The sequence below is a fragment of the Mesoplodon mirus genome (genome assembly GCF_964341445.2).
Source record: "Mesoplodon mirus genome assembly, chromosome: 2".
NCBI lineage: Eukaryota > Metazoa > Chordata > Mammalia > Artiodactyla > Ziphiidae > Mesoplodon > Mesoplodon mirus.
Window position 1 is genome coordinate 61,360,030 of NC_138977.1, and position 12,599 is coordinate 61,372,628.

Below are 12,599 nucleotides of genomic sequence, written 5' to 3' on the forward strand. Positions count from 1 at the left end.
AACCAAAATTTTGGTCTCTTATGATTGAGTACCTAAAACTACCTAGTGAATGAAGACAGAATATTTAGCCTAGGCTCTCTGAGCCCTTCCTTTGAAATTCTGAGAGGCTGCATATTTGGGAGAATCAGGGTCATGGGACTGGTTATTGGCACAAATCTGCCCCCTGCTGGTAGAACTGGGGCATTCCCCTTCTCAGAAGTCTTAATTCTAGCCGCCTTTCAGTGCCTTCTCTTTTTTATTAGTCTCAATACACGCTGATCCACCCTCTCTCTCCTTCTTCCCTCTCTCACCCCACCTTCAACTTCAGCCATTGCTTTCCCTTCATTTCCTCCAGGGTGTTGGGAAATGTTGATGGCGAAAGGCTTAGAGGGCCTTTCCAAATTGTCTAGGTTCTGTAAGCTGAGGCCTCATGTGAGAAGTATGGAGCAGGGGATGGAGAAGGGGAGAATCTGGAGAGAGAGAACTGGGGGAGTGATGGAGGTGGCTACACTGGAGCAGGACAGAATTGGTAGAGAAGAGCAAAAGACCAGGGGGTGAAGGGCAAAACAGTAAAAAATAGGAGGGTAGGAACTGAGAAAGAGATCAGGAATCAGGAGATCAGGGGAATGAATTAGAGAAGATGAAGGGGAGACCAGGATTTAGGTATAAAACTAGAAGAGATGACAACAACAGAAGATATGGGGCATAAGTTTATTCTTGTGCACAAACCAAAGTACTGTGACTCACACTCAATATGCAAAGGAAATTATCAATTTCCAGATCAAGCAGCAAACATGACTGGTGGTGGTCATGGTGACAGGGGAGTCCATATCCCTCTAGGATCAGAGATCAGGACCTGAAGCCGGAAAGAAATAAGAACTAGGGTTTGAGGGATGGGGTAGAACTAAAAAGAGGTTTTGGCTCTGGGTGTTTCCCTGCCCTTTCTCAGGTAGTTATGACAAGCTGCAGAAGACAGAGGGACAGATTCAAAGGAGGTAGCACAGATACCTGTCTTTCAACACTCAGCACACACTCTCGCATCCCTCCACCATCATCCCCCTTCACTCTAACAAATACATTCTTCTCCCTCAAATTTCTCCCCAATCCCCCTTTTGTACATGATTGGTTTCTTATTATCCAATTTTACTCTCTACCAACACTGTATTCTCCCTCACCATGCTTCTCTCTGAGGCTCGATCAATTTCATTCATTTCTGTTCTGCTCCTGGTTTCTACCTCACTTTCCACATCATGGTTCTTTTCTCCTTTCTGTCTTAAGTTCATGAGACAATGAAGCCAATGATTTGTTCGTTCTCAGAGGACATTTTCTTTCTTTCTTTTCACTTCTTGGATGCTTTGTTGCTCAGCATGGGCCTCTCCAGTTGCTAACTTTCTGAAATCCCAAGGAACAGAATTCTTAGTTCTACTCCTGGTCTAGCTGGTATAACTCAACCCATACAAACTGCCCTGGTCCTTCGAGTCTCCTCATACTCTATGAATTTCACCAGATGCTCTACACTTGCTACAGACGATGATCTTTAACTCTAATGAGTCTCTTTCTCCCCACCAGACATTCTATGTGAGGATAACTGACTCTTCTTTCATTAGTGCAAGGGTAAGACCCAGATTGGGTCTTTATTTAGACCGCTCCTCTTACTCTTGCCTCAGACAGAAGAGCACATCTGTGTGCATGCACACACTTGCACACACACACACCTAGGAAAATGCCAGCCAAGCTTGGGAAAGAAGAGTGAGGAGCAGCAAGTGATTTCGTGCAAATAGAGGTCAGTTCAGTCCCTTTGCTGCCTGTCTGGTGGTGAGCTTCTTGCCTGAGGTCTCAGTGGTAACTTCTCTGTCTTTCTCATTGACTGTTAAAACAAGGCCCACAGAAAAAAGCACAAATGTAGAGAAATGGAGACCAGTGGAGGAGTGTAGGTGAAGAGACAGAGTTAAAGACAGAGATCCAGGCAAGGAACTACAAAGAGAAGCACAGACACCAAAGCAAAGATAGTATTATAGGTTGGAAAGCAGCAGGGAGGTTAGGAGTCAAGAGGAAGCTGGGAGATGGGACACCAACTCCAAAACTTTCTCTGGCAGGAGGGAATTTAGCCTGCAAAGGAGGGGTGGCAGGGGCGGGCGGGTTGGGTAGAAGCAACTTTAGGAACTAGATGTTCCACCTCCCCTTGGTCCTGGGAGCTGTGCCCTGTTCAGTGGTGGCCCGCCCCAGGCCTCCACACATGAGCCTGCAATCCCGTTCTAGTAGCTGAGAACCGGGGCCTGGCTACCTGGAAGCCACAGGAGCTGGGGGAGGTCCCAAGACCCCTGGGAGACTCTGGAGGAGGGGCTGGGCTAAGGACAGGGGCTGAGGCCAGCTCTGCCCTCCAGATGGGCTCATCCAATGTAGTGGCTGCTCGGGGGGCAAGCACAGTGGGTGCCAGGGGCTCTGCAGTGGGCTGGGGCGCTGGAGTCGAAAATCGGCGGATCTCCTGGACTCGGGCAGTTTTGGGAGACACTGAGGAGGTGGGTCCAGGAGTCGGGGGAACCTCATCAAAACAGAACATGGCACTTTTAAGTTGGTAGGGCTGGTGCCGCATGAAATCCAAAGCCTTAATGCCCTGCTTGGCGGCTGCCCGAGGCCCTTGGGATTGGATCTTACTAGGGAGAGTTCGGGCAGCTTGGGGGAAAAAGGGTGAGAGCAGTGGGTTGTAAGCAATTGGAGGTGGGGCACGGATATTGGGTGAATATTTCCAGGAAGGGGGCAGGGAGGGGGTAGGAGAAGGGCTTCTGGGCCGAGGGCCAAGGCCAGGACCAGGTGCTTCCACCACATACCTATCCGCTCGGCTCTGACGCTTGGCAAACAGCTCCCCACCCCTGCCTTGAAGCCTTGGTGGTTCAGGGATTCCAGCTGAAGGGGCCGCCCCATTCACTAACCCATCGAGGAACCCTCGAGAAGGGGGCTTGGGAGCCACTGGGGGTGGAGTCTTAGGAGTCGTAGGGGGTGGGGTCTTGGGAGCCATTGGAGGCGGGGTTTTAGCTGTCACGTGAGGCAACGTCTTGTAACTCCTGCCCCCTGGTGGCTGCATGAAGTTGCAGGCTTCAGCCCCGAGGCTCAGGGCATCCTCCTCTGGACAAGATTCCGCACCCCCAGCCCGGGGTTTTTCATCCAGGTTCTGCACCAACGATAGCAGCTCCGGGTTGGGCGAGTTCTTCGTCTCCTCATTTCCCGGCCGGAACATCTGCTTTCGAGTCCCCCGACGCCGGGCCTCCTGGAGGATGCCGGTGCGAGCAGCTGGCACGGAGATGCGCTTCTCCCGAGCGCTGGAGGGCTCAGGGGCTGCGGGGCCAGGGGCGGGGGCCTCTGGGCGTGCAGCAGGTCGCAGAGGCGCCGATAGGACGATAGAAGCGGTGGAGGTCATGGCAGCTCCGCTAGCGGGGGCGGGGGGCTCTGGGGCTCCGCCTGGCGTAACAGGACGATTGGGGGCTGGGATGTATAGGGAGCTGGTGGCCGTCACGGGGCCGGAGGAGCGTGGGGTGCTGGGGGAACCGGGGGTTGACACGTGGCTGGGAACCCCTGAAGAGAAGCTGGGCAGAGGAGTGGTCCCCTGCGGAGAGGACAGGAAAGGCGGTGGGACGGCGCTGAGGCCTCCCAGGCTCTCATTTGCCCTCTTGGGAGCCAGGGGCCGGAAAATAACCGAGGTGGTACCTGGCCGCTGCCCTTGTAAGCCCGGAGTAAACGGCCTGGCTGACCGGTTAAAGATGCTTGGAGCTGGGGTAGAGGCTCCACCGCTAGGGAGGAAAGGTCTGGGGCTGGCTGCAGGGGCCGGCGAAGGGCTGGATGGGAGCACAGCAGCCTCTGGCGGAGCGCTTTGTGCCCGAGGTGGTGACTGCAGGCCCTGCCCGTTGAGCGTGGCGGCTGGACCATCCCCGGCCGGCTCCTGGGTGCTGGAGTCTGTGCGCTGGCGCTGCTGTTCAAAGAGTTGGGCCCCTCGTCCAGAGGCCTCACTCAGCTGCCCTCCCAGCCCCGGGCCCTGGCCCTCTGCTGCGCCTGAGCTCGGCCTGGCCAGCTCCATGTCCAGGTAGGGGCTGTCCCAGTCGGACTGGTTGGTGAGGCTGCGGGCGTCGGAGAAGGCCTCTTCGTCCAGCTCGGACTCACTAGTCGGAGGGACGCCGTCCTCCTCCCCAGCGCCTGTCCCCGCGGCAGCCCCAAAGCTCACTAGGGTGTACTTCTTGGCTCTCTGCCGACGTTTCTTAAACATCAGTACCCCCTTCGAGTGGGGGTTGGGGGCTGCGGTTAGCAGGGATGCAATCGTCCGGCATTTGGTCTTGGCCTCCTTCACACTTCTCTCTTGGAGGCTCTCTGCCCTTTGCAGTTCTGAGGAGAGGAGGAGGGAATGGTCAGTGAGCATCTCCTGTTCCCCAAGGCTCTCACCTGCCCCCCGCCCCCCCCCCAGCCAGCTCCCTCAGGCCTCCCACCTCTGGTCTTCTCACTGGCCTGACCCACAAGGTCTCTCCTGCCTTTGGCAAAGTCCTCTAACTTGGACCCAGAGTGGAGGTGAAAGGTGAAACCAAGGACAGTTGAAAGGAAGGCAGAGGGTAGTTGGCTGCCCTGACACCACTCTGACCATAGCTGTCCTCCTATCCTCTCTTCCCTCTTATCTTTCAGGAGATTGCTCTTACCCACACCACACGCATGCCTCCCCTGCTTCCCTCCATTCCTGGCTGGCAATGTGAGGCTGGGGTAGAAGGGGGTTTACTTCCCCTGGCAGGCAAGGACATGAAGCAGGTCCCAGGGTAAGAAAAAATAAGAAGGGGCACTTTTCTCCCACCAAAGAGACCCCGTTAGGGGACTTCTCAGAAAGTTTGGGGCTTATCCCCTCTTCCTACCCCTTACCCTATAATAAGGACACAAAGGATCCTTAGCAATGAGGATCTTCATTCATAATTCCACTATCATCATGTGATCCACGTCATATACCTTCATAGAAATAACTCCCACCACACATCACTTCAACAAGAATATGGCTCTAGGGAGAGGTGGCTATGGGCATATTTTCTCATCTGTACTTTTCTCTCTCATCCGCATATACTCTAGCTTATATACATCCCAGTTCATATACACATGTATAAATACACGTGTCCACACAAAAACATACATGCATACTCAAGGTGGCCCTTCTTCCCAGAATTCCCCTAGCAGAGACACTGTCACTAACTGTTGGGACAAAATTTAAGTGCCTTCTAAATCCAAGGTGCTCCGCTGTGCCTTAAACCCCCGCTACTCACAGGTAGGGATGGCTTCAGATATGAGATGCAGGAAAAGCCAGAGTGCTGCTCTCCAAGGAAAGCTTCCAGATCTTTAGGATATCTCAAAGTCACCAGTTGATACAGTCTCCTTTCCCCCAAGCTGAGGGTGGGAGTGGGGTGGGCTTCTTTGACAGTCAGAGCTGCCCCCTATTTTCCAAGCCTTCTGGGTAGAGAGCTCAGGTAGACACTACCAGGCAGGCACGCAAGCACTGTGTGCTAAGGGGAGCCAGGACAGGGTTTCCCATGCCATGTGGGGCCTGGGAGGTGGAGCCAGGAAATGGGAACGCTGCCCTGCCGCTAGGACCCTGACTCGGACACAGATACTCTCCGATCCATGATCCCCAGTTCCTCCTGAAAAATTCTTGAAATTCCATCTACTTTCCACTCAAGATATCAAAGCTCCCTTCTGATTAGGGCTCTCATTCCACCCATTCCAACGTTCATACCACACAATAGTACTGTGGACTAGAGATAGGCACTGGAGTCATAGTTTAGTTCAGATTTTTGGTTCTTGGGAGAGTTACTTCATCTCACTGAAGTCAGTTTCCTCATCTGTAAAGAAGGATGATAACATAACGTCTACCTCATAGGGTTGCTATGAGGTTTAAGTGAGATAATGTAGGTAAATTTAGCATTTAACCTAAGCCGCACTGTGAGTAATTATTACTATCAAAGCTTTCTTGACACTAGCTGCACATGTATCCAGACACTTTCTTGTTCACTCATATCTTCTCCCATGGACTCCCACATACATGTATTCATAGATTACTCACACTTCTCTCTCACACATACACCCTCTCTCCATGAGTTTTCCATAGCTCATGTGGTCACAAACCCCTTTGACATGTGGCCATAGCATCAGCCCATTCTGAGAAAAGGGCAGTGAAACTCCTAAGAAAAGAAGGAAGAGGAAGGAAAAAAGGAGGAGGGGGTAAGGGAGTAAGACCTTTCCCAAAGACCTCCCTTCCCAAACTATTGATGTAGTCCCCTCCATTCTAGATTCCAGAACTCTCTTGGCTGTGGGAGGGTAGTACCTGCATAGAACGGGTCCTGGAGCTCAGGAACTGGGCTTGGGGCTTTGTCGCAACTGGCTTGGCTGAGAGGCTCTTGGCTGATGGGCTCAAAAGTCTCCATGCCGAGAAAGGCAGTGTTGGCTGGAGCAGAACCAGTTTGAGGCACCCCCCACGCCTTTTAAAGCCCCTTTGTCTTATCCCCAGAGCTGGTAGCTGAATGAGCTCACTGTGCTATTTTTGGAGCCTGACCCCCTCCCTTCTCTGGGCTGCCCCACAAACCCTGGTATGATGGACATGGACACCTGCCTACCCTTCCCCCTACCCCACCACACTGGACAATGAGGTCTGCTTGGCTAAAAATATCCCTGAGCTACTCACTAACTACAGTCTCACCGAGCATGATGGGGAAGGGAGAGGGTGCTAAAATGAGAATTGGGGATAAGCATGAGATCGTGGGTGTGCATCTGGAATTTCTTTGTGGGACGTGGGACACTCTCAGGGATGTCAGATGGTAAACTGTCACGTCCTTAGCCTCTATTCCAGACTTAGAGGCACAAAATTCTATGGATCAGGAATCAGAATGGTGGAGGGGAGGAACGAGAGATGAGAACTAGAGGGGTAACCCTGAGATTTCCAAGGTGACAAGAAAGGTCTCTAGAGGAGGGGTATGGGAGGCATAGGACAGGGAGAAGTTTCACTCTTAGACTTCGTTCTGTAGCTCACATCAAAAATAGTAAAGAGCCTGAGATAAGTGGAACTGGCTTTTTCTGCTGGGGCCTACATTCTCGCCTAAGATAAGAAGCCAAAGATCCCTCCCTCTACCACTTCCTAGAGATCTCATGACTATTCCATAGCCTCCCAGTCCCCAGGAATCCTAATGGAACTAGCAATGTCAAAGGTAGCTCTGATGCTATGCCTGTGATTAACACTGAAGAGTCCCTGTATCCCTGTCCTGCTTCCAAATACTCTCCTGACCCATGTCTGCACTCTACCGTCACCCCGTCTGACACCTAGCAAAATCATAGCAACGACAAGCAAACCCTTCATCAATTCATGTCCCTTTCCAACTTCCCTACTTATCCTGTTCCTGGGTTGGGTTGAGCCCCCTGTACTTTTTTGTCACACTAGTTCAAACAGCAAAACTAATGGGGATCGTGAGAATACTTATTTTCCCCTCCTATCCATTACTCTTCTCCACCTGTCCCCAAGACTGTATCCAAGGGAAGCATAAGGTAGGTGGAATGTATGGTTATGGAGGGTTAGATTTAGGGCTCAGATTGAAGGATCCTGACTAAGGAAAAGGAGTTCAGGCACTCACTGGCTTGTTTGGCCTTCTGAGTATAGGTGGTAGTCAGATCTTCTGCCACTGGGTGGGGAACAGGCCCCACCATAGGGATGAGATGAGGGCCAGGCCGGAGGGGGCCATGGGGCAACAGCAGGGCCTCAGCCGGGGGTGGCTGAAGGGTTGTCCCATCCTCCCAAGATGGGGAGCTCACGCGGCTGTCATCCTGGCTGGGAGGGCCAAGGACACCAGGTGCTGGCTCTGCAGGGCTGTCAGACAGGTAGACCTCGTCAGGTGGGGCTCCTGGAGGGGTGGGCCTTGTTGGGCCTCGGCGGCGGGGTCGGCGGGGCTTTTCCTGGGTGGCTGGGCCATCAGCATCACTGTCTGTCTCTCCATAGTAAGCCTCACTGTCAGGGGGAGAGAGGAGGCTCCCAGGCTGGAGAGGCTGGGGAACTGGAGCACCAGGGGGCTCAGGACTCAGCGGAGACAAGGGTGACAGTGCCTGAAGCTCACCAGGGGATGGAGATCGCACAGGCCCCTCATCCTCTACCCTGGATGGAAAAGATGACAGAACTTAAGAAATGAGCTGGATGACTGAGAGCTAGAGAGATCTGGAGGAGATGGGAGAAGGATGTAAGGGGAGAGAGGGGACTGGCATGTAGGTGAAATGGATGGGCTGGGAAGAGTGGAGATCTGAAGATGAACTGGTAGGCAAATCTGCTTGGCAGGCTTTGACTGGAAGTGGGTTTAAAGAGAGATGTGATGATAAAAAGACAGGCAAGGGGCCTAAATAGGCCCACGCACCCACATTCAAGTGCTTTGGGAGGCATACACAAACATCTGTACTCCAGCACAGATACACAAGCAGAAATGGGTACTTGTCAGTAGCTGAAGTCAGGCCAGTGAGACATAGAGCTGAGACAGGCAATGGAAGCCCTGGACTAGGGGGATGGGTGTAGGCTGGGGTGGCAGGGGTCCATACCGCCGCACGGTGAGGACAAGCTGATTCCCTGAGTCATCGATGAGGCTCATGGCTCTGGCATGAGAGAGGCTGGTGCAGGAAACCCCATTGACGGCCAAAAGCTGATCCCTTTCCCGGAGTCCTGCTCTGCCAGCCTGGCTCCGTCTTCGGATCTGAGAAGGTGTTGGAGGAGAGACTGTAGGTGAGGGAGGGCTCCAAGGAGGGAATAGAATGAAAGGAGTTAGGACAGGAGGGACTGGTGTGTGGATGGAATTTTACTTTACAGGGTAAGAAAGGATGGGGAGGGACAAGGGGTGACAGTTAAGGGGGGTCAATCTAGAGGGAAGAAGGTACAGATTTGAGAGAATAACACATCCTTTAAAGGGAGGTGGGGTAATCACTGAATGAAAAAGACGGGGAAAACTGCAAGGGGGGATGGGACGTACTATTGTAGAAACGGTGGTTATCCCCTCAAGATTTTCCTCCAAAGGAAGTATCTATACTAGCCAACAGTTCTCTTCTAGTCCTTGGAGTCCTAGGCACCATTATCTACCCAGTCAAGATTTTAGAACAGTACTTCAGATTGGAGGGAGTCCAGCAGATTCTGAGGGATTGCGATTGTGTATGTATATGTGTGCCGGTTGTGCACACACATGTACATATGTTAAAGTAGTAATAGTAATAGTGGCTATACATTTAGTGCTTACTAAATGTTAGGCACAGTGCCAAGCACTCTACATGTTTTATTGAATTTAATCCTTAGAAGTTAGTACGTATGGAGTAGGTACTATCATTACCTACATTTTATAGTTGAGAAAATTAAACCTGTGCTATGAAACCAAAATGGTAACAACTTCATCTGACAGGTCATATCTTGCCATAACCCTCCTAGCCCTAAAAAAAGTCTTGCCTAGTGAGAGAAGGGATCTGGCGTAGGGAAAGAGGAGGACTGAAGGCTGGGGCAGGGGCAGGGCAGGGCTGGGCTGGGCTTGGTGAGAGCCTCAGATCATCACATACCACTTTAGTTAGAGAGAAATTACAACCTTCCCTACATTCCTGGAGTTTGGAGTAGGGGCACAGACCCAGGAGAGCAGAGACTGGATGGCCAGCCCTGGGCCTCTGCTTCTATGAAATTGAGGCACAGTCTTCCTTTTTCTCTGCTCCCAGAAACCAGGAATTCCCTTTTCTAATAGCCCCCCACAAGAAGGCTGTGCTCAGACACTACTCCCCCCGTCAGATGTGAGCATGCTTCCTCAACCACCTACCCACCCCCACTCCACTTCTTCACAGCCTCCCACTTCTCCCCCCACAGGCCACCACATGACTCTTCCCAAGTTCCCTTGGGTTCCCCTTTCCCTGAAATCTCAATATAGGCTCCCTTACCTTGGATACCTGTAAAGGTTTCCTCTGCTCGGCCCCCCCCTGAAGTCGGAAGCCCCAGGGGGCTCCCCCAGACAGTGTGACCAGCACCTCCTCCTCAGCACCCATCTCTCAGCTTGGCCTATGGCCTTCGGAGTTTGGACAGTGTCCCAGGGAGAGAAGTCGAGGTGCTGGTACCCCGTCCGGCCTGTCTGGCTGTCCTGCTTCTGCTGCCCTAGGCCTTCCACCCCACAGCACACACCACAGGCAGGCAGCTTGGCCCTGAGATCAGTACAGTCCAGCACACATGTCCTGTCAATCGAAGCTGTGCTCAAAATAGTTACCGGCTGTACTCCCCTCCCTCCCCAAGCTGTATTACTCCCAGAGCTAATTATAGTGAAAACTTCTGCCCTCCCCTGTCTCCCATTCCCCTGCATGGGCTTTTTACTCAGGACTCAGAGTACTAGCTCTGTGGGCTCTATAACTAAGGTACATCCTTTCAGGGACTGTGCCTTCCCTGATAGGACCATGGACTAATCCCAACTGCTCTCCTCCAAAGCTTATTCCAAAGTAGCAGCAGCAGGGGCTTCAATTCCTGAGCAAGGAATGGCTGGGTGTGTCCCACGAGATTGCAAGATCCCCAGAAAAGAGTGCCCCTTTGCTGTATGAATTAACCTATTAATCAAAGTGGAGATCCATATCCCACTGCAGTGCTGGGTGCAATGTAGAGGAACTCTGTTCAGCCTGCTCCAGCTGAAGTGTTGCCTGTTCCATAAAGCTTTTCCTGCCCATCTCCTCACTCCCTACCTATAGAATTGATCCTTCCTTCCTCTGGGCAAAATATGTATCTTGTTCGTATTTCTATTATTGTAGTTTTCAGCCTATATTACGGTTTGTTTATGTGCCTGTCTCCCTCCTAGATTGTGAGAAACTTGAAGGCAAGGACTGTGTGTAAAAGCCAATCAACAGCCCCCAGAGAAATGACTGATGTAACAGGTGCTCAATGTTTGGTGAAATAAATTACCTCTGACAACACATAGTTGGTCATGGAAAGGTGGGTACAGATAGGTGTGCATAAACATGCCAACCCATGTTAATAATAAAATATTTAGTTATTTTTAGGTTTCCATTACATGAATATGCCCTATGTTAAAGAGATCTCTTTCTTTTAAAAAACATAATATTATGGTGCTGTAATTATTAAAGGCTACAGAAGTCCCTGGAATAGCTGCTCTGATAGCATGCTAGGTGCTGTTTCCCTTGGTGTTTGATGTAGTCATAGAAAGCACTTGGAATTTAGAGTCAGAACTGGACTTGGATTCTTGTTCTATCATTTATTAGCTGTATGACCTTGGGCAGTTACTTGACCTCATCAGTAAAAAGAGTATCTAAATATCCATTCATTCACTATTCAAACATTTATTGAGCGCTAGCTACATGTAAGCCATTGTGCTATACCAGTGGCTTTCAATTAACCCTGCACATTTGAATCAACTAAGTGCATTTGGAATCACCTGGAAAACTTTTAAAGCTACTGGTTCCCTAAAATAGGAATGTGTATATGATTAGATGATGTGTAATGACATTTTACATATTACATAAATTTATATATTATACAAATATTATATATTATACAAATTCAAGAAACTATGAATTTAAACTCTCTTACTAGGAGTGCAACATTAAGCAAGACAGAGGATACCTACTTTCCTATGCTGATGTGTTAAATGGGTTAAATTATGTGAAAATACTTCGCAGGGGGCCCAGTTTATGGCAATTGCTCAACAAATGTTAGCTGAATTTGGCAAATTACTAATCTAGACTAGTGGGTCTCAATCTTCAGTGTGTGATGGAATTGTCTAGAGGGCCATAGCTTGCTGGGCCCCACCTGCAGAATTTCTGATTCAATATGCCTAGGGTGGGTCTGCAATTTCTAACAGGTTTCTCAGGTGAAACTGATACTGTTGATCCCAGGATCACAGTTTGAGAAACACTGACCTCCACTATAAACTCCTGAGGACAGGAAAAATCTGCCTGTTCACTAAAACGTGCTCAAAGCCTAATAACAGATTCCAGCAACGACTAGAAGTGCAAGTTTTTCAATGAATGAACCACTTTGTGCCTCAGAATAACTAAAATTTACTGTGCACAATATGAGAGTAAGAACTTTTCCCCGCATTGGTCATAAAATTCTTCATTTAACGTTTTTCTCCCTTTAAATGCTTCCTTTACACCAGTGCTCTTTTTCCCCATTTCTTTTCTTCCTTATTAAAAAAAAACTTTTATTTTGAAATGAATTGTACATAATACATATGAACTATTTGCAAATAACAATAATGTAAATATCCATGTGAATATTAAGAAATAGAACACTATTAATATTATTGATGCTCCATTATGTTCCTCCCAATTATACTTTTCTCTTTCCCTCCCCAGAGGTAACCAACAGCCTGAATTTTGTTACTTTGGGTTTTTTTGTTTGTTTGTTTCTTGTTCTTTTCGCCCCAGGCCAGGCTGCTTGCAGGATCTTAGTTGCCAGACAGGGACAGAAACCAAGCCCTCCAGCAGTGAAAGCGTGGAGTCCTAACCACTAGACTGCCAGGGACTTCCCACTTTGTTTTTCTTTATAGTTTTATCATACGTGTATGTAATTACAAAGCCTTATTTAAATTGGCGAAGAACTTTTGTTTGTTCACTACTGT

General features: G+C 50.0%; 1 protein-coding gene across 1 annotated transcript; it reads right to left on the reverse strand.

Moving 5' to 3' along the window:
* Positions 1-689: 689 nt before the first annotated feature.
* Positions 690-10,026, reverse strand: SYNPO2L (synaptopodin 2 like; the record flags this gene model as incomplete). Its single annotated transcript, XM_082611456.1, has 4 exons — positions 690-4,350; positions 7,614-8,128; positions 8,560-8,711; positions 9,922-10,026. The coding sequence occupies 4 exons, from the start codon at positions 10,024-10,026 to the stop codon at positions 2,186-2,188; spliced, it is 2,937 nt and encodes a 978-aa protein (XP_082467582.1). The 3' UTR covers positions 690-2,185.
* Between the last annotated feature and the right edge of the window lie 2,573 nt (positions 10,027-12,599).